Genomic DNA, 27,549 nt, shown 5'->3' on the forward strand with positions numbered 1-27,549 from the left:
GTAAGGATCAATTTATCCAAGCAACTGATTTACTGAAGTTCTCAGTGAAAGAGTCACCTTGGAAGGTATTAATTTTTTCCAACAAGAATGCAATCCGGACATTATCTACAGAATAAGGGAGTTTTTCTCTTATTACCTCATGGTTAGAGTTTGATTTTTGGCCAAAGGAAAACATTGTCCAACTTGATTGCCTACCTTAATTATCAGCTCGAATGTCTTCTTACTGTTTCAAATACCCGTCTATCTTCAAAGAGCAAAGTTATACCCCAATTTAAGAAATTCAAAAGAATGTGCATCAGTGTTTGAAGGGAGTTTCTAAAGAATTTCAAAGATGCTTTAAGCAATGGCAGTGTCATTATAATAAATGCTTACTTTGAAGGAGAGAACGTTCATTTGGATGGCTAACTGCCGGTCTAACAGATTTAGAATGACTGTTCACACTTGATACTCACGGCTTGAATAAACTTCAGAGACCCAATAATGCAAGGCGTTAGTAATTGTTCTTAAGGGTTCATAGAAGAGAAAAACACAAGAATCAGAGACAGCAGAGATGGCCCAGGAGGGAGGTGACATTTATATACGATTGATGAGGTTTTGATAGAATCAAACGTCTGAACTTGCTGTTACGGCTTTATTTGGATAAAATGTGAGTTTGGTGAGTGGCAGGTTAGAAGCAGAGCTTAGAATTTACCCTGTTAAACTGGACTGTCCTAATAAAATAGAGACCATTACAAAATGTTCTTTTCTGGATTTTTCAATAAAAACAGAGCAATCATTCTTGGACGGCTTAAACACAACCCCTCTTAGTGTCAGATGTGAACCAGGTGACCCCAGGAAGACCTGGATCTCTGATGGTAATTTTAAGTGTCAGTTTGGCTGGGCCACGGTGTCCAGATGTGTCGACAAACATTATTCTTGATGTTTCTATGAGGGTGTTTTGGATGAGGCTAACATTTAAATCAGTGGACTTTAAGTAAAGCAGATTGCCCTCCACAATGTGAATGGACCTCTCCCATCAGCTGAAGGCCTGAATAGAACAAAAGTCTGACCTCCCCTAAGCAAGACAAAATTTTGCACAGATGACCTTCAGACTTGAACTGCAATGTAGGATCTGCCCTGGGCTGCCCTGGTCCTCTGGCCTGCTGGCCTACTTTGCAGATTTAGGACTTGCCAGTCCCCACAATTGTGTGATCCAGTTCCTTAAACTAAGTTTCTTTCTCTCTCTACATACACACACACACACACACACACACGATTGGTTCTGTTTCTCTAGAGAACCCTTAATAATACAGAGTCCATCACAGAAATGGAGAAAATGTTTTACGAGTTAATCCATCAGCTAAAACAAAGAGAAAAGACAGTTTTGTTTTGTTTTTTTACATGAAGACACTTGAATAAAAGCATTGCATACCACATAATAACAGGAAGTCTTGCCAAAATACAGCAAGCAAGCCAGAAAACCTTCACTCAGTACATTCATATCCAAAGCACTTGGCATTGCTGAAGAATGTCCGTGACCTCTTCTGGGCTTTTGGAAACAGTCACCGGCCAAGTCTCCCATCAACTCTTTCACATTCTTCCTCTTGTTCCGGAGACAACCTTTTCTCTCATGTTACCCGGAGCAGAGGTCCTCAAACTTGAATGTGCCCTGGAATCTCTTGGAGGTTTAGCTGCAGATCCTGACTCAGGAGCTCGGTGGGGGAGGGAGGGAGAGCTGTGTTTCTGCGTTTCTAACCAGTTCCCAGGTGATGCCGAGGCCGCCGGTCCATCTCGAGCGTTACGAATCACCTGGGGATCTTGTTAGAAAAGCAGAATCTTGCTCCCCCACCGACTTACTGACTCAGAACTCGTGTTCTCGTCAAATGCCCAGGTGGTGTGGACACGCTCAGTTTGGGGATAGCTTGCTGGCACATCTGCTTTCTCCTGGCTGGGACCCTGTCTACTCTCTCCTGGAGCATCAAGTCCTCTCTCTCTCTCCCTGCTTCTTACCTTTGGCCTATGAGCTTGGTTATTCTTCTCTCCTTTCAAGTAATAACTCTCCATGTGATCCACACCCTCCTCCCCCACTAGACCCTCTTCTCCTTCACAGGCAAAATTTGAGTGTTCAGGCTTCCCTGGTGGCACAGTGGTTGAGAGTCCGCCTGCCGATGCAGAGGACACGGGTTCGTACCCCGGTCCGGGAAGACCCCACATGCCACGGAGCGGCTGGGCCCGTGAGCCATGGCCGCTGAGCCTGCGCGTCCGGAGCCTGCGCTCCGCAACGGGAGAGGCCACAGCAGTGAGAGGCCCACGTACCGCAAAAAAGGAAGAAAGAAAAAAAAAAAATTTGAGTGTTCCTTCGTTGCTGTCTCTTCCCTCCACCACCCACCCCCATCTTGACTTCTTCATATCACGCTCCCTCTGTACATGTGTGTGGCAGAAAGAAATTTCTTGTAATAATGTGAATTGGAAACCAGTTCCCATTTAACTCATTTGATGCAGCTACTCTCGGTTGGTTTTTGTCGATTCAAAACTCTGTCACAGGAGCATTGGTAACCTCAAGGTCTTAGTTTCTGTGTGATGGATCTACTCTGGCAGGTGAATGGAACCTTGCTTCTCTTACTCCTGGAAAAGAGGATTTACTTAAACTACTGACCTGCGCCCTCACGCCGTTGCCTAACCCGCTCAGTGCACACTCCTCGTGTTAGGTGGAGCTCCTCAGCGGGGCTGTGGGGCTGCTTGGCTGTCCCCCTCCCCCTTCACAGTATGGCAAGACCAAGCTCGCAGGGCCTCTGGAGGACACAGGCCGTTTCCCCCTCCTGGGTCCTTCCTGGGCCTTGGGGCACCTCTCCCTCTTCACCTGGTTGCCTCCCAGGCATCTTGGAAAACTCAGCTCAAGCAATTCCTCTCCCCCTCCCCCAAGGTCCCATAATACTCTGGGCACTGCCCTTAATGTCATCATCCAGCTCACTTCAGGTGCGCAGTATTTGTTGAGGGAAAGAAGAAAGGAAAAATATTCTGCTTAATCCTTAAACGGAGTTGCCTCAAGGAACCCAAATTCAAAGGCAGGAAGAGTGCTGTACTGCTCATAATGAAATGGACCTGTATCAACCATCCGTCTGCAGAAGCAGAAGCAGAAATGAAAGGCTATAAAAAAGAATGAAGGACTTCCCTGGTGGCGCAGTGGTTAAGAATCCACCTGCCAGTGCAGGGGACACGGGTTCAAGCCCTGGTCTGGGGAGATCCCACATGCCGCAGAGCATCTAAGCTCGTGAGCCACAACCACTGAGCCTGCTCTCTAGAGCCTGTGAGCCGCAACTACTGAGCCCGCGTGCCACAGCTAGTGAAGCCCGCGCGCCTGGAGTCCGTCCTCCACGACAAGAGAAACCACTGTTATGAGAAGCCAGCGCACGGCAACGAAGAGTAGCCCCAGCTTGCCACAACTAAGAAAGCCTGCACGCAGAAATGAAGACCCAACACAACCAAAAATAAAATAAATAATTTTAAAAATTTTAAAAATAAAATTTTTTTAAAAAGATCAAAAGAGTAATAAGACAAAAGAGCAATACCTTAGGTGTGTGTGGCTTTACGATTTATAAATTATCTTTAGAATGATTCATCTTTACAGCCCATTGAGGTGGGTACTCATATATTCATTTTACAGGTAAGGAAGCTGAGGCTCGGAGCAGTACCTGCTTTACGCCCAAGGCCTTCAGGTAGAAAGTGACAGATCTTCTGGCTCTCGATTCAGCACGTATCCCTCCCCGCCATTTCACAGCTTGCCTAAGACGAGACACATGTAAGATATTAATACAAATTCACTGCAAAAATTCTATATACTCACTGCTCTATTTTTAAAGTGTATTTCTTTTAAATTATGCTATGCTAATTAGCTCTACTATTTCCAGACAGTAATCTGTTATTGGGTGTTACTTTCTTTATTTAGACTCCACTACTAAATCCTAATTTAGACTCATCCCTTCTAATAACATCGACAGAAGTCTGTGTGTCCCACCATTCATTGCTATAGATTTGAGAGCCTCAATCTGTTACATTCATTCCATTACATGGATGGGACTCTACTCTCAGAAACTTCTGGTTGAGCTCTTCAGTTTAGAGGAATCCTTGCATATATACATGGGTCCTTACTTTGATGCCTATTCTGTCTCCTTTGATAAACCCCCTCTTGTTACTTCACTGTTCACTTAAGGTCTATGTTAGAATAACCCCTTGAAAGCTTAAGGGATGGTTGTAAATTGCTTTCTAAACATGGTGCCAGCAGTCTCTAATGCATACTTACTGTCTCCTCTTCGCATCCAAGTGGGTAATAGCTGTGTCCTAGCCGGGAGACATTCAGTATCACTAAGCACCTACTATGTGCCAAATGACCAGGTAGCTGTCAAATAATATGAATATAAAAGACCCTCCACATACATGGGGGTGAGAGACCCAGTTGAACCTGTGGGGACAGAAGAACGATGAAATTGACCGTCACAAAAAACGATTTTTGGTGCCAGGAACATGGCCTGGTGAGAAGAAAGGTGTCGCACACATCCCTACTCACTCCTCTTTCCAAGCGCACTTTTCTTTCACCTCCCTGCCGGCTCCTAATTCCTGTGCAGAGATGACCAGTTTGATGGCATGAAACTGTCTCAGAAACTCTGGTTCTGGTTCCACGTAACACAAGATTACTTGTGATTTTTAATTTCTTTTGCTCGGATCCTGCAAGATCCCTGACGACTTCGACTTCATTCGCTTAAGCTGAAAACTGTGCATAGCTGGAAATTTGCAGTTGAAAATCTGACAATATTACTTTCTCTTCAGCCCCTTTTGCTCCTCTCCCCAAATATATATAAGACAGTTCTCGGGAAAGCTCATTGCATGAACTAGACAAATACACGAAAGTAAGGTATCCATCATATTACTAGAAACACATCTTTTTACTTTCATCACCGGGTCCCCCAGCCGGCCCGGTGAAGCGCCCTGCACCTCGTCTGCCAGGGGCTGAGCCGCTGGGAACCTACCCGCGTCTCCATGGCGAAGCGTCTCAAAGCAGCCGCGCAGCACCCAGCCCGGCTGGTGCGAGAGGCCCAGCGACGGCCTCTTCTAGCAAGAATGGCAGAGCCTGGGCCCGAGGCTCCGTGTGTCCTTCTCAATGCGGCCACAAGCTCCTGCCAAGTAAGACTGCGGACCCTGCCAGCCGGCGGGGGGCGGGGACGGGGTCTCCCTTGGAGACACGGTGCCTGGAGCGAAGGCTGCTCGGGTCTTCAAGGGCGTGTGCCTCCCCCTTACGGGTGGGACTCGATTTAAGGAGAGGCTGGGAGTCAGGGAAAATGAAAGGGTGTTCACGACCTTGCCCCTTTCCAGCCCTTCGCCATACCTTCTGTCAAAGCCCTCCCTAAACAGCTCGGAGTTTAAACACCCCATGAAATGTCCAGGAGGGGACAAGCAAAAGGAAGGCCTAGTGTCTGGAGAACAAAGACAAAGACAAAGAAGCAACAGAGGTCGGGAGCTCTGAAGAGAGCAGACCCAGCGGGGGCCCTGATCCCCGGCAGGATCTGGGAAACAGCGCAGAAAGAGGGCGGGGAGGGGCTGCAGAATGCAGAGAAGCAACCCCCAAGTGGGTCTGCAGCGTCCCCCACCCCCACCCCGGTGGCTGTAGCAGAGGCTGGGAACTATGGCATTCAGCTGTCGCTTCTAAACTTCGCTGGTTTTTCTTTCAAAGGGATTTTGTATTTAACAGAGGCAGTGCTTCTAATGCTAATGTTGCATGCGAATGCAGCTGGTTTACTAACTCAGCTTTTTGTGTCAGTGGAGGGAGAGCCACTCTAGCTGTGGTGCTACTGGCGTGACTACTGTGTAGTCAGCTCCACCCTGGTCTTTCTCATGGCAATAATAAGCCATCGCAGCCCTCTAGCTGGGTAATTGTGGTTCCCTGGCGGCTACAGAGCAGTGGGGGTTGTTCAACTGCAAACTCCCTGGAACTGTAGTCCCAGGAGAATGAATGAAATGCACACTTTCATCCCATTCATCCCTTTGTAAATTACGAATAGCAAATGAAAACAATTAATACAAAAATATTTACAACACGAGTTTCTCTATGGTGTCCAGGCAGAGGAGCTGGAGCCCTCCCCAGGAACCCCGCCCCCCGCCCCACCCCCCTGAGTCTCATCCTCCATTTCTAGCCACCCTGTCGTGGTTTCTTTCACTGTCTGCTCTCCCCCCTCTTGTCTGGGAACGTTGGCATCCTCCAGGTTTTCTCCTTCTTGGTTTACATCTCCTATGTGAGCGGCCATATCCTGCCACAGGGCTTCTAGTCTACATAAAGGTGCCAATCAATGGCTCTCTCATCTTTATCTCTAACTCAGATGCTCTTCCTAAATCTCAGACCAAAATATCCATCTGTCTACCAGATGCATTTGGATGTCACAGAAGGGCCTCAAACGCAACACGTACAAAACTATACTCTTTGTCTTCCTAGACTTGGAAGCTCAGTATGGAGGGTCCCATCTGCTTAAAGGAGAGGGGAGGGCAGCTTCACTGACACCTCAATGTCATCACCAGGTGTCACTGATTCTGCCTCCAAAGTGTCCCTTCCCCTGGGGGAGTTTGCCCCTTCACCTCCGGTCCTGAGTCTCTAACAGCCACTCTGTGCTACTCCATCCTCCACTGATGGAAGGGTCACCCTCTAAAAGGTGGGCCTAATGTGTCACTGTCCAGCTCTGGTCTCAAAATAGGATGAGGCTGATGACGTCTATGGACGAATTGCTATCGAACTATTACTATCGACTGGGCTCTTAAGTGCTGTATTCCGTCCAAGGACCGCCATAAACTTCCACAAACTGGTGGCTGAAAACAATAAAAATTTATTTTTTTCACATTTTGGAGGCCAGAAGCCTGGTATCAAGCTATTGGCACGGCTGCACTCCCTCTGGTGGCCCTTGGGGAGAATCCGTCCTTGCGTCTTCCAGCTTCTGGTGGCTGTCGGCATTCTTTTTTTTTTTTTTTTTTGCGGTACGCGAGCCTCTCACTGTTGTGACCTCTCCCGTTGCGGAGCACAGGCTCCGGACGCGCAGGCTCAGCGGCCATGACTCACGGGCCCAGCCGCTCCACAGCATGTGGGATCCTCCCAGACCGGGGCACGAACCCGTGTCCTCTGCATTGGCAGGCGGACTCTCAACCACTGCACCACCAGGGAAGCCCTGTCAGCATTCTTGACCTGTGGCCCATCACTCCAGTCTCGGCCTCCATGGTCACATCACCTCCTCCTCTTCCGTGGCCAACCTCCCCCTGCCTTTCTTATGAGGACACTGAAATTGCATTTAGGGCCCACCGGATAATCTAGCGTGTTCTTCATCTCAAATCCTACTTGCGTCTGCAAAGAGTGATCAGGCCTAGACTGGTGTTGCTTGCTTCGGAAAAAGACAGTCTCTGTGCAGAAGATCCTTCCAGATCCTTCTAAGAGTCAAGCTCAGAGCTTCAAATCAGGTGAAGTGCTAGTTTATTTTAAGAGCAACACAGCCTCACAATTTCTCCCCACCTACCTGTCCGTGCTTGAAATTCTCTTAACAAAGAACATTAATTCTGCTGTTGGAATAAAATGCTTTAAAGTATAAAGTGGTTCCCACTAAAGCAGAAGAATCAAAGGATAATGTCATTTCTAGTATAATGGGATCAGAGCGTAGACACCAGCCAGGAGTCTGTGAACAGAAGGACAGAGTGTGACAGGCAGGGGCTAAGGCTTTAGTTAGCCCGGGGAAGCCTCAGGTGGAGGTGAAACTCACCCTGTGTGAAGGCGGCGGAGGAATAGTTACAGAGGGGCAGATGCAGCTGCCTGACTGGATTCAAGGACCTGTTCGATGAGAAACAAGCCCTGGATGGCAGAGATGGAGAGATGGGAGAGATGGGGAGAAGTACACAGATGGCAAAAATTAAATGTTTCTTTTTTATATGTAGGCAGTGGCATATAGGTTTTCAGACTATTTGGAAATTGAAGACACCTTTGAGAAAGATGCTTTACGGCAATTGTATTCAGGATGCGTGAACGGGAGAAAAGGCAGGCAGTGAGGTGGGTGCGGTGTGAGAGGTGAGGTGATGGACCCCAGACGGCTTTGCTTCGAACATGGAAGGGATCATTTCACCCAGGTGCTAGTGAAATCTAAAAAGCCACAGGTAACTGCCTAGATATGAAGAAAGAGAGAATGATCGAATTAAATTTTTAAAATATATTCCCAAGTAATCTGGTGGTACCTCCGTTCACAAGGGGAGGTTGGGGCAGATCAAGCCTCGTGTCTGCATACCGGTGAATTCTCCATCCTCACCCTCCGGGCCCGCCAGCAGCATTTGCCGTTGTAGGTGTCCCTCCCTCCTCCTGGAATCATGTTTTTCCTTCGGCCATCAGGACACCATAGCCTCCTGGGTCTCCACTCACCTCGCTCACTGAGCTTCTCAGCCTCCTTCACCGGCTTCCCCTCATCTCCCCAGCCTCTTGACACTGGGGGGCCCCGGGCTTCAGCCTTTGGACGTCACCTCCTCTAATGCCACTCCCTCCCTTGCTGAGCTCACTCACTCTCACAGCTTTAAAGAACAGCTGTGCCGCGGAATCTCGCACAGTCGTTACAAAGAATTACTTAGAGCTGCACCAGACGAGTCAGAGGGGCTTCCCATACGGCGCCGTTAAGTGACAGGTAGAAGAGGACACTTTGTGTAAGATGAGCCTGTTTTTGTAAAACAAAATAGGACTAGAACCCAATGTGATAATGTATTGATATACGTATATATCAATCTGTATATGATTATAGTAGCAGTTATAAAAATCTGGAAAGAAACAGGCACAATTGTTAACATGGGCTACCTGGGAGGAGGGTGATTACAAGCAGGGCCAGGAAGGAGCCACGACAAGGGGTCCAGGAGAGAACCTGACATGGAAACTATGACCCTCTTTGTGTAAAATCAGTTCATGCATTTGCAGGTATATCTAATATGATGCATGAAAAGTCAGGCAATAAAGCAGCGATGGTGAACATCCTCAGATGATAGAATTTCAAATGAACTCTTGTCTTTATGTTTTTATGTATTGCTCGAATTCTTTAAAATAGTATATGTGAATTCTCAAGAAAAACAACAGACCTATTTTCATCTAGGGGGGCAACTCCTAATTAAATTGAGCTTCCCCTCTTCCCTAGTGGAGCTCACAAGTTGGCCTTCATTCCTCTACACTCTGCATTACCACCCGGAATGTTTGTCTCTTGCAAAATTATTTTAATTATTAAAACAACATTTGATCAAAATATGCTGGCTTGCCACATTTAAAACTGTTTTATTGTGCTTCTAGCAGGTGATACCGATCGGGATTCCTACGCCACCACGACGAAGACTGCGTTCACACCTAAGACAGGAGCGGTGCCTGCTTTAATTCGGTACATCCCTATTCAAATCAGATTGATATACACGCTTGAATTTGTTCACCTTTCTTCTATTATTCAGAGTCCAAAACCAACAGAGAGTAATCAGACAAGGCTTATAGAAAATGAACTCAGATAAGACCCACTGCACGCACAGGTCTCCTCCAAGCATCAGAGGGGGTTTCCCCTTCAAAGAGTATCCCAAGCTCCTACAGGAAAATTGAGAAAATTAACACATGGATCCTTCATAAAGCCACTGTGTATCATGCTTTACAACAGAGCCAGTATACAGTTAATAGAACTGTGCTACCTAAACATGGAGCATGTATTGAGTTCATTACCTGGTATACAGTAGGCAGGCAATGACAACTGAATGACTGGATAAGTGAGTAATTGTTAGCACTTCCACCCAACACTAGTCTTGGAAGCTGGAACAAGGCCACAGTCCCCTTACCCCTACCTTCACTCCTCCAACTATTGCTTCCTAAAGCAACGTTTGCTTACAACTTCTCCCTCAATTCCACCTGAACCGAGGGTGGTGGGAATTTCTGTCCATCAGCTGCCTCTCTAAGCTCAATGGTGGCTGAGAGAGGGTGGGGCTGCGAAAGCCCTGCCATCTTTCATTGCATCAACGGTAGGTGGGAAATTAGCATGGAGGACCTTCCCTTGTCTGTGTTCACTCTGTAAATTACTTCCAATATAGAGGATCTTTTCACCTTTAAAGTTCACATTGTCGAGAAGTCAAATGGAGTACTGTCCAGACTGTGTGGTGCAGTCAGGCAGAAATGGGTTCCAGCCTCAGCTCCCTGCTCTAATTACCCCTTATTTTCTCTGCTCCCTTAGGCGAGTAACCAGCCAGCTACAGCTCAGGTTTATGGTTGGCAAAGTGGGAACGATGACTGCTGCATTAGGTGGTGGTTCTGAGGACAAACTGAAAGCACTAGTCCAGTGACTATAGCACGAAGAAGTTACCCCCCAAATTTTCATTCATTTTCCCCCAGCATAATATACGACAGACTTCCAAAAAGTGCAGGTCTAAAGGACTCCTAATTTCCGAGTTACCGGCTATCCCACTGAGTCACGTTATATCCCCTACTGGGAGGTTTACCATCTGACGGTAAGGATTATGCCAGCTTCCCAAACAGTAACAGTTGTCTGAAGAAGAAACATTTGGGATGAAAGCCAAAACCAAATGGGTACTTATGGAGTCTAGGTCAGTGGTCTTCAAATTCACATATTTTTAAAGTCCACAGAAAACTTCTTATTATAAATTTAAATAGCTGTAAAAGATAAAACTTCCAGCCCATCCTAAATATTGACGTTTTAAAACAAGACCATTAAATCATTTCTTTACATATAACCAGTGGGTAATCTAACCACCTTAGCAAATTGATACTCACTCTGACCCTTTTAAAAAAATATATACGAACAAGCTCTTCTTTAACAGATCATTTATTTCATTCCCTTTCCTTCTTGAGCTCTTACTCCCAGTCTACTTCCTCCATAGAATTTTGCGCTGCTCTAATATATTTTGTGTTTGAAAGCAATTTATCGATCACCCCATTATACCTCTTTGCAACTATTTCAGTACATTCATTGACATTAATTTTTAAACATGTTATAGGACCCTAAGTATTGAGTTATCACAATTATTTTTAGTACAGACTTGCTCAAAGCAATAAACACATTACAAATGTTAATAATTACTAAACAGAAAAAGTAGATTTTTTGGAATTGCATCTTGATGAGATAAATGGGGCTGTTTTGTTTTCAATTACTTTATGTCTCCAGATTTGAGTGTTCTTATGTTGGGAATGAGACCACATTCAGCATCAATTTTTCCTGCTTTTTTTTTTTTTCAATTTATAAATGCTAGTGTTGAGAAACCTTGTTCTCATAATTAAGTAGATGTGAATGAAAGGAGTTTTAGTGTAGCATTGCCATTCGATACTCTGAACTCTTTATGGTTATATGCCAAAAATCACAAGGTGATTTTTTAATGATTGATTGGCTGACAGCTTGGTTGTGTACTCCTTCAGTTTCATTGAAAGCAAATAATTAGATGATTTGTCATCCAGTTATTGAGTTATTCCCTATCTCGTTTTTCTGAGAAGTATACTGAAAAGGCCTGTCTTTTTTTTATATTTGAATTTTATTTTTATTTTATTGTATTTTTATATAAAATTTTTATTAAAATATTTTATTTTATTTTTGTAGACATGTTCTTATTAGTTATCAGTTTTATACATATTGGTGTATACATGTCAATCCCAATCTCCCAATTCATCCCACCACCACCAAGCTCCCCCCTCCCCGCCACTCCCCCCCTTGGTGTCCGTACATTTGGTCTCTACATCTGTGTCTCAATTTCTGCCCTGCAAACCGGTTCATCTGTACCATTTATCTAGATTCCACATACATGTGTTAATATATGATATTTGTTTTTCTCTTTCTGACTTACTTCACTCTGTATGACAGTCTCTAGGTCCATCCACGTCTCTACAAATGACCCAATTTCGTTCCTTTTTATGGCTGAGTAATATTCCATTGTACATATGTACCACATCTTCTTTATCCATTCGTCTGTCGACGGGCATTTAGGTTGCATCCATGACCTAGCTATTGTAAATAGCGCTGCAATGAACATTGGGGTACATGTGTATTTTTGAATTATGGTTTTCTCAGGGTATATGCCCAGTAGTGGGATTGCTGGGTCATATGGTAATTCTGTTTTTAGTTTTTTAAGGAACCCCCATACTGTTCTCCATAGTGGCTGTATCAATTTACATTCCCACCAACAGTGCAAGAGGGTTCCCTTTTCTCCACACCCTCTCCAGCATTTGTTGTTTGCAGATTTTCTGATGATGCCCATTCTAACTGGTGTGAGGTGATACCTCATTGTAGTTTTGATTTGCATTTCTCTAATAATTAGTGATGTTGAGCAGCTTTTCATGTGCCTCTTGGCCATCTGTATGTCTTCTTTGGAGAAGTGTCTGTTTAGGTCTTCTGCCCATTTTTTTGATTGGGTTGTTTTTTTTTTTAATATTGAGCTGCATGAGCTGTTTATATATTTCGGAGATTAATCCTTCGTCTGTTGATTTGTTTGCAAATATTTTCTCCCATTCTGAGTGTTGTCTTTTCATCTTATTTATATTTTCCTTTGCTGTGCAAAAGTTTTAAGTTTCATTAGGTCCCATTTGTTTATTTTTGTTTTTATTTCCATTACTCTAATAGGTGGGTCTAAAAGATTTTGCTGTGATTTATGTCAAAGAGTGTTCTTCCTATGTTATTTTGTGCATTAATTTTGATTTTCATTTTGAGATTTTTGTGCATTAATTTTGTATCCTGCAACTTTACCAAATTCATTGATTATCTCTAGTAGTTTTCTGGTGGCACCTTTAGGATTCTCTATGTATAGTATCATGTCATCTGCAAACAGTGACAGTTTTACTTCTTCTTTTCTGATTTGGGTTCCTTTTATTTCTTTTTCTTCTCCGATGGCCATGGCTAGGACTTCCAAAACTATGTTGAATGATAGTGACAAGAGTGGACATCCTTGTCTTGTGTCTGATCTTAGAGGAAATGCTTTCAATTTTTCACCACTGAGAATGATGTTTGCTGTGGGTTTGTCATATATGGCCTGAAAAGGCACGTCTTAACAAATGACTATTAAATTACATCTGTTGCTCCTTCATTTGGAAGAAACTTATTTAATATTGTATACTCAAAAAGGACTTGGAAAATAGGAACATTAATTTCAATAAAGGTTTTCCAATATAATCTTTTTTTTTATAAAAATGCTTTTGTCATTGCATACTCTAAATATATTTTTATCCAAATCTTTGAGCTGAAGATTTAACTCATACAATTTACACCATGTTCACCTAGCTGGTAAAATCAGTCCTTCTGCTCCAACCAACAAGTGAAATTAGGTTTACTTCCTGTCAAAATAAAAATCTGACTACAATTCTAGTTTAAATAAATGTTAATATATGTTTTGAGGGATATTATGAAAACTACTGATAAATTATAGAATACATATTGTAGGGAAGATTATTAAAAGTAGACAGGAGAAGTGTAGAAAGATTCAGGTCTAATATGATTAATTACATCCAAGTAACAAAAATAATGCAATGAAATGTGTAGCTAAATATGTAAGTTATCTGTGAAGTGAGGAGTATGATAAAAACTATGAGGTTCTTTAGTTAGATATGTTCTCATGTGTGCAGAACTCTGTGCTTGACTTTGGAAAATAATTAAATAATATCATGCATAAAAATCAGAAACAATTTCATTGATTTCTTTGGAAACCAAATCAAACATTTACTATGTATTTAATGAAAGAGAAAGTTATATATGGTAAGTATATAGTTATGTATGGAAAATTACTAGTCTGACAAGCTAGCGTATACTTTCATGTATTGTTAAATATCTTACATCATAAAATAAAATGAGGACTGGCTATATTGAAGTAAATATTCCATAATATGTTTGGGTTAAAAACTTAGCTTTAAATACCTTATTGAATGATGAATACAAAATCTGAAAAAAAGATCACAAGATTTTTATGTACCAGTTTTATCCAGTGAATCTTTAAAAATTTGATAGTCTCAGAAAAGATTCCAGGTACATTGAAAAGAATCAGCATCGCCATCCTGTACTGCTTCATCTAAACAGAGATGCTCTTCTTTCCAGCTAGTGACGTATCCTAGGGATTTTTTTAAAGCTGGAAAAATGCTTACCTTTAAATATGTAGGGGAAAGAGCCATTTTCAGCAATCTATATTCTCTGCTCTCCTCTTAGAAGCTTCTCCTTAAAGAGGGATGAACATTTGATAATTTTTAGGACAGGGAAAACTAGTCATTACTCTCAGCCACACCAATCTACAGTGTACCTACATTCAGAACATCCCTGCACCGGCCATAATGCTCTGGTTATAGCCCCACCCTTTACTCTTGACCTAGAACAGCAAGCCCTAGGTAAGTATATGGAATTTGGGTTACAAAGGAGTTCCCTGAAATCACCAAAATGAAGTTCCCTTTGCCCGGCGTCCCTCTCACCATTGGCAGCTAACACCCTGAGGTGTAATGCACCTTAGTAAGATCCTATGGTGAAGTGGGGAAGGGAGAAAAGGATGCGGGAAGGAAAAGACCCACTAGATATGCAGCTTTGTTCTCAGGCAGATGCATGTTAAGAAAGAATATACTGAGAAATGCGGATGTGAAAATCTATTCCTTTAAAGCAATTTGTGCTGTGATCCCTTTGGAAAGGTCTTCATGCACCTTCGAGGACTTCAGTTTGATTTAGGACCACAGTCATGCTTGAATCTGTACATCTGAATGACAAGTGAAATAGTACAGCATCCAGATGTATCCCAATTTCCAGATGTTTGGTTTCTTACAGACGTAACCTGAATCTTACCCAGCCCTCTTTTTTAAAAAAGTCAATATGAAATATTTTAGACACACACAAAGGAATATACAATAAATCCCCAGCTATCATCCAGCTATAATAATCAACAACACATGGACATTCTTAATGTATATCCTCCACTTAGCCTTCCCACTGGCTAATGTTGAAGCAAATTCCAGGCATTATATCATAAGTCTAAGTATATTTTTATGTATCTCTTGAAAGATAAGGATGCTTTAAAAATATGTAACAATACCATTATCTCACCTAAAAAAGCAATTCCTTAATATCAAATAGCCAATAAGCGATCAAATTTTCCCCAGTTGTCTCATAATTAAAAAAAAAAAAACCAAACAGTTGGTTAGAAATTGAATCCAGACAAGGTCTCTGCATTGTATTCTCTTACTTCATTTAATCTGCAGGTTCCTCCACTTTTTTTTTCTGAGAATTTCTTTGTTGAAGAAACAGATGATTTGTCCTGGATTTTTCTGACTCCATCCCCATAGTGTCATTTAAAACTATCCTTCTTTTCATGTATTTCCTGTAATCTAATATTCCAAAGACCTCATCTGATTCAGGTTGGGTATTTTCACAAAAGTATTTAATAGGTGGTGTTGGGTATGTATATCCAATGCTGATCATTGCCTAGATGCATTATTTCATTAGGGACTTGCAAGCTAGTGGTATCCTAATTCTTATATTTTTCCTTTTATTAACTGGAATACTTTTTACATAAAGAAACTTTCCTTCACCAAGTATTTAGTTATACTCAAGAACCGTTTACACAGAAGAGTACTCATCTCTTTAAAAAAATTAATTAAAAAATTAATGAATTTCAGATTATTCTTTTAAATTTAGGACACTCTTACTTTTGTTAAGGGCCATAATAATATACAGGATTGTTTCTTTTCAGGGAAACCTAGAAATTAAATTATTTCTGGCATCAAGTCTTAAGGCAGCCAATCTTTCAAAAATTATTTGACATGTGTACTCTTGTGAAATTTGGTATTTAATCCCTTACTCTAGTTTCCACCCTTTTCTCACAGTCAGAAAAGTACCAGAAGATTAGGATATACATATTCACTTAGTTATCCTGTTCCCAACCAGACACAGTACAATGATGAGTATGTTTGGAAATCATATTCTAAAGAAGATTTGATCAACATTGGAACTTCAAGAGGAATCAAGAACCACAAATCTTATTACCCCAGTCAAGTAAGATAATATCTACATATCTTTTGAACGTGAGATTCTATCAATAATCCGTAAGAATGAGAGTTTGGATATATCCCAAAGATCCTTCATCATCTACAGCTGTGGTCCTTCTTAGACTATTTTTTGCTCACCTTCTCACATTTATTTCTAACTCCTACTTCCTTATCCCCTTACATAAGAAACATTTATTTTAATAAATTTATTTATTTTATTTATTTATTTTTGGCTGCGCTGGGTCTTCACCACTGTGTGCGGGCCTCTCACGGCAATGGCCTCCCCAGTTGCGGAGCACAGGCTCCAGGCACATGGGCCCCAGCAGTTGCAGCACGCAGGCCCAGTAGCTGTGGCTCACGGGCTCCAGAGCACAGGCCCACTAGTTGTGGCGCACGGGCTTAGTTGCTCCACGGCATGTGGGATCCTCCTGGACCAGAGCTCGAACCGGCTTCCCCTGCCCTGGCAGGCGGACTCTCAACCACTGCGCCACCAGGGAAGTCCCTGAAAGTTTTTTTTTTTATTGAAGTGAAATTCACGTAGCGTGGAATTAACCATTTTAATGTGAACAGATCACTGGCTATTAGTACATTCATAATGTTCTACAACCACCACCTCTGCCGCATTTCAAAATATTTTCATAATCTCAAGAGGAAACCCTGTACCCATTAAGAAAGTATTCCCTGTTTCCCTCTCCCCTAGTCTCTAGCAACTACCAATCTGCTTTCTGTCTCTAGATATTTTATATGTGGAATCATACTATACAATATGTGACCTTGGTCAGGTCCTTTTGTATCAGGAACTTCTCTTAATAATGCCGAAGGAGCTCATTAACATGAAATTTTATACAGACAATAAAACCATTAGTCAAGAAGAACTAATAGGTACTTTAAGCACATATCACATAGGCAGTAACTAGAGTGTGGTTCAGATTAATTGCTAATACATAGCAATTACATTTCTTTTTTTTTCTTTTATTCACTCTTTAATTTAGTAAATATTTACTGAGGTCTATTACAGTGGTATGTACTAAGGATCAATGAAGAATAAGACTTAATCTTAATTAAGTACATAAAGGCACAGACGTGGAGAACAAACATATGGATACCGAGGGGGAAAGTGGAGGGATGGGAGGAATTGGGAGATCGGGATTGACACATATACACTATTGATACTGTGTATAAAATAGGTAACTAATGAGAACCTGCTGTATAGCACAGGGGACTCTACTCAATGCTCAGTGGTGACCTAAATGGGAAGGAAGTCCAAAAGGGAGACGATGTACGTATATGTACGGCTGATTCATTTTGCTGTGCAGTAGGAACTAACACAACATTGTAAAGCAACTCTACTCCAATAAAAATTAATTTTAAAAAAAGACTTAGGGGCTTCCCTGGTGGCGCAGTGGTTGAGAGTCCGCCTGCCGATGCAGGGGACACGGGTTCGTGCCCCAGTCTGGGAGGATCCCACATGCCGTGGAGCGGCTGGGCCCGTGAGCCATGGCCGCTGAGCCTGCGCGTCCGGAGCCTGTGCTCCGCAACAGGAGAGGCCACAACAGTGAGAGGCCCGCGTACTGCAAAAAAAAAAAAAAAAAAAAGACTTAATCTTTATCTTCAAAGGAACGCAGAGTAAATCCAGAGCCTGACTTTTGTCTTTTCTGGGTCTTCATCTCCAGTTGCTCTACTTCTATGCTGGTCCATCCTGGTCCACATGGACCAGCCCCTCAATACCCTTCTCAGCGTGGCTCCTAACTTTCCTCTCCTGCTTCACCCTCAGCCAGTCCCCACTTCCCTGCGTTCCTCACTCGCACCAACTAGACCGCATTTCATGAACACTCTGTGCATCTTTTGCTTCGGTGTTGACCCATTTTCAAAACACGCCTTTTGCTGTGTGTGCTTTTTTGATTCTTGTCTTCCTTCCCTTCCGGTAACAGAGCCTCTGGGCTTCTGTAGCACCTTATCCACAGCTCTGAGTGAGTGATTCTTATGAGAAGCTTGTTCACAATATAAGTGCCTGGGTCCCACTTCTAGAAAGTCTCAATGTCTGGGATAAGGTTCAGCAGGTATATTTTGGAATAACCTTCCTAGGTATTTCTGATGTATTATTTCCATGTGAGAACCACAGTTCCAAGTGTTATGGTTGCAAGATATCACATTCCATATCCGTGTATCCTGTATATCTCTTTCTAATCACACTGGTTTGAGATTGTCTTGAGGTAGAACAATGACTTAATTACCTTTAACCTTGGCACAGAATCCATATAGGAACTGAAAACATTTGCTTTTGAGTGTCAGCTAGGGGAGAAGGATAGGCATCTGTATCAAGTATTTCAACGGGAATTTATTTATTAATAAAGTCATTAGTAATTTACAAAAACCAACTTATAGATGCTGCTTACTGGGAACAATACCAGATGATTTTCCAAAATAGCTTAAGGAATGTCCTGATGTTTGAGCCCGAGAGTTTTCTTCTCTCTCTATAACCTTGCCTTCTCCTCGGGTGGTTTATGAGGTCATTATGAGGGCCATTGAGTACCCATGGCCTCTCTCCCTGAGTCATCTAAACTAAGAGGCACCATGTAGTGAAACCCTTTCCCACTGTGCTGGTCTGGACAAAGATCAATTTTTACAAATCAGTATTAAAATGCTCTCGAGTACCAGTAGATGACATCACATATTGTTTGATATACAATGTACATTTGAATTTATTTTGAAAAGACCTATTGAAAAACTATTTTGGAAAAAGAATAGAGGTTTGTGTTAACAGTAATTAGCACTGTTGTGACATTGCTCATCATATTTGTGGCTTTTTTTTTTTTAGGGTTATGAATACTTTATTTTTTCTAGTATCACTTATTTTATTTTTTCAGAGAAGACTTTAATCTTTATTTCTAATCTCTTTTTCATCTCCTATCACAAGTAGCTGATTTTGTCCATATTTCCACAATTTGAATTTTTTCTCTTCATTTTATTTATTTTTAAAAAATTTTTATTGGAGTATACTTGATTTACAATGTTGTGTGAGTTTCAGGTGTACAGCAATGTGAATCGGTTATATGTATACATACGTCCACTCTTTTTTAGATTCTTTTCCCACGTAGTCCATTACAGAGTATTGAGTAGAGTTCCCTGTGCTATACAGTAGGTCCTTATTAGGTGATATTCATGTTTTTAATATCTGTGTCCCAATTAAAGTTGGTGTTGTATGATGTGCCTCTGAATCAACGTTTTGTAGCAAGAATTAGGGATGAACTCGCTCCAGGTGAAATGACGTGTGATTCTCTCCTCAGTTAATCTGGTGGTGCTTGTGGAACCTGGTTTTAGTCAGTGCTTCAGAGGTATTTAAGGATCATATGTTTAATGAGTATTCGTCAGCAGAGTTATTTCCAAAAATAATAGTGCTACAGTCCACTAATGACAATGATCTTACCTAACCCTCCATCGGTAAGGTTCTTTTCCTTTGAGTGGTTCTTTTCCAGATAATGGGGATGATATGCACTGCCCAATCTAAGGTTGCCAGGTTTAGCAAATAAAAATACAGGGTGCCCAGTTAAATCTGAATAATGATGTATAACAGGTAAAAAAATGTGTACCTCTACATACTTACACTAAGAAATTATTCATTGTTTATCTGAAATTCAAATTTAACTGGCATCCAGGAATTCCCTGGTAGTCCAGTAGTTAGGACCCTGTGCTTCCATTGCAGGGGGCACGGGTTTGATCCCTGGTTGGGATCAAGTCACATGGCGTGGCCCCCCCAAATTTAAGTGGCACCCTATGTTTTATATGGCGACCGTAGCCCTAACTAAAATCTCTCACTCTGCACCCTAACCCCTGCCCCAGGGACTAGGCAGGACTACTGGAGTGAGACATGCTTCCTGAGTCCACGGAGCAGAAACAAATGAGCACTCCTAACTGATGTACAATATACTCATTAGAAACTACTTCTAATCATTTGAACTTGTACTTCCTGTGCCTCATAGAGCAGAAAAGTATTTCCTGGTTGAAATGTCCCTAAAAAGTACATCGACCATACCTCCAAATGCAAGAAGAGTGTGTCTTAGTGTGATAAATTGGGAGTTACTGACAGAAGCAGAATGGAATGAAAATATGAGGCTACTTAGAAAGAGCCTACAAGGAGTAATTATTGCCTTTCATCTGTACCCCAGCTCAAAAGATTAAGCAACATTCTCAGATGTTTCTGGAATGGAAAAACTCACTTCCCCGACCAGCAGACACTGAATCTCGATGGAATTACCAAATTCCAGCTAAAATTCCTGAGCTTCAGGATTTTAGTTTCAAATATGGATGTTACTCAAGCCTACCCATTACTTCTCAGGGCCTAGGTAAGTACACCTGTAGCTTTTTTTTTTTTTTTTTTTTTTTTTTTTGCTGTATGTGGGCCTCTCACTGTTGTGGCCTCTCCCATTGCAGAACACAGGCTCACGAGCCACGGCTCACGGGCCCAGCCGCTCCGCGGCATGTGGGATCTTCCCGGACCGGGGCACGAACCCGCGTCCCCTGCATCGGCAGGCGGACTCTCAACCACTGCGCCACCAGGGAAGCCCTCACACCTGCAGCTTTTAAAACAACTTCATAGACTGTTCTCGCTCCAAGATTCCTCAACACATAGGGCCCTGGTGGGTGACCTTGATAATAGTCATAGAGAATGTCAGTGACCCCTGAATGGAATCAAAACTAGGACTCTGGGGCACTTAGCCTCAAACCCAGGGAATGAGGATGATGTCTCAGAAGAGAAATGACTGCTTGTGCTGTGAAATGAGTACATCCTCTGCCTGGGAGGGACAGTTGTTGGGATTGGGGGACATGCCCCCCACATAAAATGAAAGGAAGGGTTTAGTTGCTATTAAACAACCAAAAGAAAAAAAAAGTTCCTCGGGAATCAAATTAGACTTGTCAGTTATCCCCTGGAATTTTATCCACACAGCACATCCTTCAAGCATCTTTGCATTCAGCAGTGATTTTACTTGAGTGTTCTTTTATGACCCCAACTGCTACTGTTTACAACAGAAAAGTTTTTAAAAGTTCCATTGACCAAGCCACCTCCGAGTTCCTGGGTAAGAGGACGATCTGGCGTTAGTCTGAGACAGTGATTTATTCCTTGCATGGAGTTGGGATCAAGTAGCGCTTTAGACAAAAATCACATAACTGGAGAGTAAACCAGGAACACCCCCCGCCCCCCCCCACACCTGATATCCAGCCCTCAGCTGGCGTTTGTAACACTGAGCATGACAACATGGACATTGAATAGGAAAACATGTTATCACTCGCATTCTTCCTTTCTCTTAGTTTTGGCTGCAGAGATGGCAAGTGCTAGAAGTGACAAAGCTTTACAGTTTCACAAAGTACAATTTAAAAATACGTCATTAGGATTAGGGGACCATAGATGTTCAGAACCAGAAAAGACTCCTTCAATTTCTAGGTGAGGAAATGGAGGCCAGAGAGTTGAAGGGCCTCCCATGATCAGTTATCACTCAAAGATTGCAAAGCTTCCCAACACTGCTGGGCAGAAAAGCAACGCTGGCTTGGATGAAACTTTTGGAACAATAGTCTCTATTGTTTTGTTTATCATCACATCACCCAGACCAAGCCCTGTCTAGGTGCTTCACACATAGCAGTCCTTGTCCATTCAACTGCGCTAGGTAAGTATCATTACCTGTATTCAAAGATGAGGAAATGAATAAATGGAGAGGACAGGTGTATTTGCCAGCGCAGAACTGAAACCTAAGTTTATTTCATTCCGAAATCCATGCTCTTTCCAGGAAGTCTTGCTGATCCCTTGAATACTGTTTGCTCTTTTTAATCAATAATTAACATAATTGTGTCTTTTTAGCTATTAGACATACTATCCTTTGATTATTTTGGTCTCATTGATTTTATATTTAGAGTACTATTATCAGGTATTTGCCTCCTTCCTAGAATTTCTCTATTTAGCACTTAAATAGTTAAATAGAAATTTTCATCCTGTTTTTCTTCATAATTTTCAGACCGACAGACTCTTGATCGCTTTATTTACTCTTACTGTGATGTTGACAAAGGGACGGATAAAAAAGGAAAATAGTTCAAATGAAGAAAATCTGAACGTAACTAGGTTATTTTCTCAATAATCAAGGAAAAATAAGATCCAAATTGTTCTAAGTATAATTTCATCATGACTTTGTGTTATTTTGTTTGTGTGTGTGTGTGTGTATGTGTTTTAATTAATTAATTTATTTATTTTTGGCTGCGTTGGGTCTTCGTTGCCGCGCGTGGGCTTTTCTCTAGTTGCGGCGAGCGGAGGCTACTCTTCATTGTGGTGCGCAGCCTTCTCATTGCAGTGGCTTCTCTTGTTGCGGAGCATGGTCTCTAGGCGCGCGGGCTTCAGTAGTTGTGGCTCGCGGGCTCTAGAGCGCAGGCTCAGTGGTTGTGGCGCACGGGCTTAGTTGCTCCGCGGGATGTGGGATCTTCTTGGACCAGAGCTTGAACCCGTGTCCCCTGCATTGGCAGGCGGATTCTCAACCACTGCACCACCAGGAAAGCCCTGGGTTTTTATTTGTTTGTTTGTTTTGTTTTTTTTAAGAAGATGTTGGGGGTAGGAGTTTATTAATTTATTTATTTTGTCTGTGTTGGATCTTCGTTTCTGTGCGAGGGCTTTCTCTAGTTGTGGCAAGCGGGGGCCACTCTTCATCGCGGCGCGCGGGCCTCTCACTATCGCGGCCTCTCTTGTTGAGGAGCACAGGCTCCAGACGCGCAGGCTCAGCAGTTATGGCTCACGGGCCCAGTTGCTCCGCGGCATGTGGGATCCTCCCAGACCAGAGCTCAAACCCGTGTCCCCTGCATTAGTAGGCAGATTCTCAACCACTGTGCCACCAGGGAAGGCTACCCTATTTGTTTTATTTTTAAACAATAAAATCATTTAGGGCTGCAAGTCATCTCTTCCCTTCCCACCTCCCTACCTACCTAGTTTTAACTGTATCCAGTAGGTTTTTTTTTTTTTAATTTATTTTTTATTTATTTATTTTTGGTTGCGTTGGGTCTTTGTTGCTGCACGCAAGCTTTCTCTAGTTGTGGCGAGCAGGGGCTACTCTTCATTGCGGTGTGAGGGCTTGTCATTGCTGAGGCTTCTCTTGTTGCGGAGCACAAGCTCTAGGCACGTGGGCTCAGTAGTTGTGGCGCATGGGCTTAGTTGCTCCACAGCATGTGGGATCTTCCCGGACCAGGGCTAGAACCCATGTCCGCTGCCTTGGCAGGTGGATTCTTAACCACTGTGCCACCAGGGAAGGCCCCAATAGCTTTTGATATAATGTTTTTTTCCTATTCTCTTTTGGATGCTTAATTTGTGTCTTCAATTCTGATTTTCTCTTTGAACCAAGAAGTATGTGGAAGAGGTTTCTTAATTTTTCAATAATTACGGGATTAAAAAATCCTTTTTATTATTGATTTCCTATTTGAAAGTTAAAAAACAAATCTCTGCTTTGGGAAAATTAGCAAGAAAATTTTTATGCCAAGATTAATTTGTGTATTAGATGAATATCAGAAGAAAAAATGTGTAGTTTATTGTATTTTTCAAGCCCCTTCTACCTTTGCCTTAATTGCATATTTGACCCGTCAAATTCTGAGGCAATAATATTTGAAACATTCCACAATAAAAATGTTTTCATCAATATGTCCTTGTATTTCTGGGATTTTTGCTACATATTTTTGGCTACTATGTTGTTTATCAATGCTTATGACTTATACAGAGCTTCTTCATTAATTAATTTTTTTCCCATTACATGTTATTCCTCTTTGACCCCGTTAATGATTTTGACCTTAAATTACATTTTAATTGATACTCATGTTGCCATTCATGCTGGGTTTGTATTTTATTTGCATTTACTTAATTCCCCATTTTTCTTTTTTGCTGTTTATGTCTTTCTTGGAGCACTGGGGACTGTAGCTGTGGCCAACCAGTAGTTTCATGTGGATTCTCTCTTAGTTTAGTATATATAGTGGGACTTCCTGTCCTCACAACACTCTCCAAATCATGGTCCATATTCCATCGGGATCTTAAACTAAATATTAAAAAATGAGTCGTCCTTCATTCAATAAATATTTATTGAACACCTGCTATGTGGCAGTGTTGTAGGTCATGGGAATATATTTGTAGTGAAAAAACATACATGGAGCTTACATTCTAGAAGAAGGGCCAGATCAAAAACAAGTCAAAATGAACAGTATAATTACAAAATGTAAGTGCCACACACAGTGTAAGCAGTGCTGTGATGGGGGGCCTCACAGCACTCATGTGAGGAGGCCTCACACAGCTGTGAGGAGGCCTCATTTAAGCTGACCCATTAAGAGGGGAAAGAACCAGCCATGTGAAGAGATGAGCAACAGCTTTCCAGGCTTGCGGAGCAGCAAGGCAAGGGTGTCAAAGTAGGAAAGAGCTTGAAGTGTTTCTTGAAACGTCCTAGAAACAGTCAGAAGGTAGAGTGGCTGAAGCATTGTGAGTTGGCTAGGGACAGGGCAGAGGGTCAGTCATACAAAAGAGGTCACAGGGGCGGGGGTCAGATCATGCATGGACTGAGTGCCATTGGCTCCTAATAGCATGGACTCTCTTGTTGTAGTTTCTGTGTTCCAGAATAGTCAATAAATTTCTGTTGGTTCAAGTTGTGGGTCCCTCATGAACGTGGTTTGGTTTTACGTTAATCCTCTAACAAAGCCTTGTCTGGGGCTGGAGTGTTCACCCCTGCAGACGTGTTGTGGCTGCGTCTTCAGCATTTGCTGTCCTCCGGGAATCCCAGATGGGATCCTTGACCTCTTAAATGAATTTCTGAAAAAATTTATATACATTAGAGTTCACTCTTTGTGCTGTAAATTTCTATGGGTTTTGACAGAAGCATAGTGTCATATCCATCATTATAGTATCATACAGAAAAGTTTCACCACCTAAAATATCCCCTTGCTTCACCTAGTTGACTCTCCTCCCAAACCTGTCGTTACTTCTTTGGAGACAGTTTTGGTATTCTAAGGGCAGGACAGCCAAGAAAAGCCACTATCACCCACTGCCTCGCAGCAGACAGCCTGGGGATGAATGTAGCCTCCCATCTGGCTGGAAACAGAAAGGCATACCACATACAGAATTGTAGAACAGGTAAGTGACTGCCACTCTAGAGCCAGAAATGCTACATTTATAAACATGCACTATTAGACAGACTTTTTCTTTGGGCACTGTGGTAAACTAAATTATTGTCCCCAGTTCTTCATCTCTCCCTGCCTCCACACTCTTTGGAAGGTATTTCCCCAGCCTTTGACTGTGAGCTTGGTCATGTGACTTGCTTTAGCCAATGGGATGTTAGCAGACATAAGTCTGGGCTGCCCACTGGTCCCAGGAGAAGGATGAGAGTCACGTGGATGGGAGCTACTGCTGTGGTCAGTTTGCGTACCCCCAGAATTCATCTGTTGAAATTCTAATCCCCAAGGTGACGATGGTATTAGGAGGTGGGACCTTTGGAGGTGATGAGGTCATGAAGCAGAGCCCTCATGATTGGGATTAGTGCCCTTATAAAAGAGACCCCACAGAGCTCCCTTCTGCCATGTAAGGACACAGAGAAAAGATGGCCATCTGAACCAGAAAGTCCTCACCAGACACCAGATCTGTTTGTGCCATGATCTTGGAATTCCAGCCTCCAGAAATATGAGAAATAAATGTTTGTTGCTTATAAACTACCTAGTTTATGATGTTTTGTTTTAGCAGCCTAATACAGCTACCCTAGCTGACCCTCCCTAGGGACCCACAAAGTGTGAGTGAGAAATAAGTGCTTCCCATTGCATGCCACTGAGATTAATACAGCAAGAGCTAATAGATACAGGCACAGTATTTATTTAGATGAGACGTCTCTGGAACCCTCAAAATGAAATGAAAGGTTTGGTAGAATCCGCTTTCCCTCTTAAAAATATTGTCTGATCACCACTGACAAATGCATTTAAAAAGTGATTGTCTTCTAAGACAGGAGAGTGTTGTTGTGGTCCTTTTGTATTTTAAAACCTGCCAAATAATGAAGGCATTTTAAACGTTGAACACTTCAAAGGTTCTCACGAGGCCAGTGGCCACGGCTTATTTTAATGTGCCAAAGGATGTGAATGAGTGCTTTAATGTGTTCCTTTTTCCAGAGCAGATTGTCAAGACCAGATCAATGTACTTGATGTGAGTTAATTATGTACCTTCATTATTATATTTCAAAGAGAGCAGTGTTTCAACACAGATAATGATTCTGAAATTCTTTCTATTGTGGTATACCCTGATGGCTCTTTTGATTCTCTTTCTAACCTCCTGCAAAACTCACTGCCCCCTGCCGACACACACACATCCTATCCCAAAAAGTACATGTTTCTATGCTTTCCAGAAACATCTGTTCTTTGTTTTTAACCTCTTGAAAAAAACTGTTTTATAAATAGGTTTTTTCCCCCATTTTTTTCTAGTTTTATTGAGATATAATTGATATATAACATTGTATTAGTTTAAGGTGTACAACATAATGATTTGATATATGTTTATATTGCAAAATGATCACAATAGGTTTAGTTGACATCCATCACCTCACATAGTTGCAGTTTTTTTCCTTGTGATGAGAACTTTTAAGGTTTACTCTCAGCAACTTTCAAAAATACAATACAGTATTGTTAACTATAGTTACCATGCTGTACATTAGATTCCCCAAAACGTATTGATCTTATAACTGGAAGTTCGTACCTTTTGACCACCTTCACTCATTTCCCCTTCCCTCAGTCTTCCGTACCCCCCAACTATCACCAGTCTTTTGCCTGAACCTTATCATTCAGCCTAGCTCTAGCTCTTGGTTGTCTCCTTTTTTTTTTTTTAATTTTATATTATTTATTCTTTTATACAGCAGGTCCTTATTAGTCATCAGTTTTATACACATCAGTGTGTACATGTCAATCCCAATCGCCCAATTCATCACACCACCCCCCCACCCCCCCGCCGCGTTCCCCCCTTGGTGTCCAGGCATTTGTTCTCTACATCTGTGTCTCAATTTCTGCCCTGCAAACTGGTTCATCTGTACCATTTTTCTAGGTTCCATATACATGTGTTAATATAACATATTTGTTTTTCTCTTTCTGACTTACTTCACTCTGTATGACAGTCTCTAGATCCACCCACGTCTCTACAACTGACCCAATTTCATTCCTTTTTATGGCTGAGTAATATTCCATTGTATATATGTACCACATCTTCTTTATCCACTCGTCTGTCGATGGGCATTTAGGTTGCTTCCATGACCTGGCTACTGTAAATAGTGCTGCAATGAACATTGGGGTGCATGTGTATTTTTGAATTATAGTTTTCTCAGGGTGTATGCCCAGTAGTGGGATTGCTGGGTCATATGGTAATTCTATTTTTAGTTTTTTAAGGAAGCTCCATACTGTTCTCCATAGTGGCTGTATCAGTTTACATTCCCACCAACAGTGCAAGAGGGTTCCCTTTTCTCCACACCCTCTCCAGCATGTGTTGTTTGTAGATTTTCTGATGATGCCCATTCTAGCTG

General features: G+C 42.2%; 1 protein-coding gene across 1 annotated transcript in view; it reads left to right on the plus strand.

Annotated features, from left to right (window-relative positions):
• Positions 1-5,094: 5,094 nt before the first annotated feature.
• The window catches only part of TEX26 (testis expressed 26), a 39,134-nt gene continuing 16,679 nt past the window's right edge, over positions 5,095-27,549 (plus strand). Inside the window, 5 exon segments of the mRNA XM_065896330.1 lie at positions 5,095-5,121; positions 5,124-5,157; positions 9,314-9,398; positions 15,842-16,010; positions 20,178-20,346. Of these exon segments, the coding sequence (XP_065752402.1) occupies positions 5,095-5,121; positions 5,124-5,157; positions 9,314-9,398; positions 15,842-16,010; positions 20,178-20,346 (484 nt within the window).

Source organism: Phocoena phocoena, chromosome 18 (assembly GCF_963924675.1).
Source record: "Phocoena phocoena chromosome 18, mPhoPho1.1, whole genome shotgun sequence".
Classification (NCBI taxonomy): Eukaryota; Metazoa; Chordata; class Mammalia; order Artiodactyla; family Phocoenidae; genus Phocoena; species Phocoena phocoena.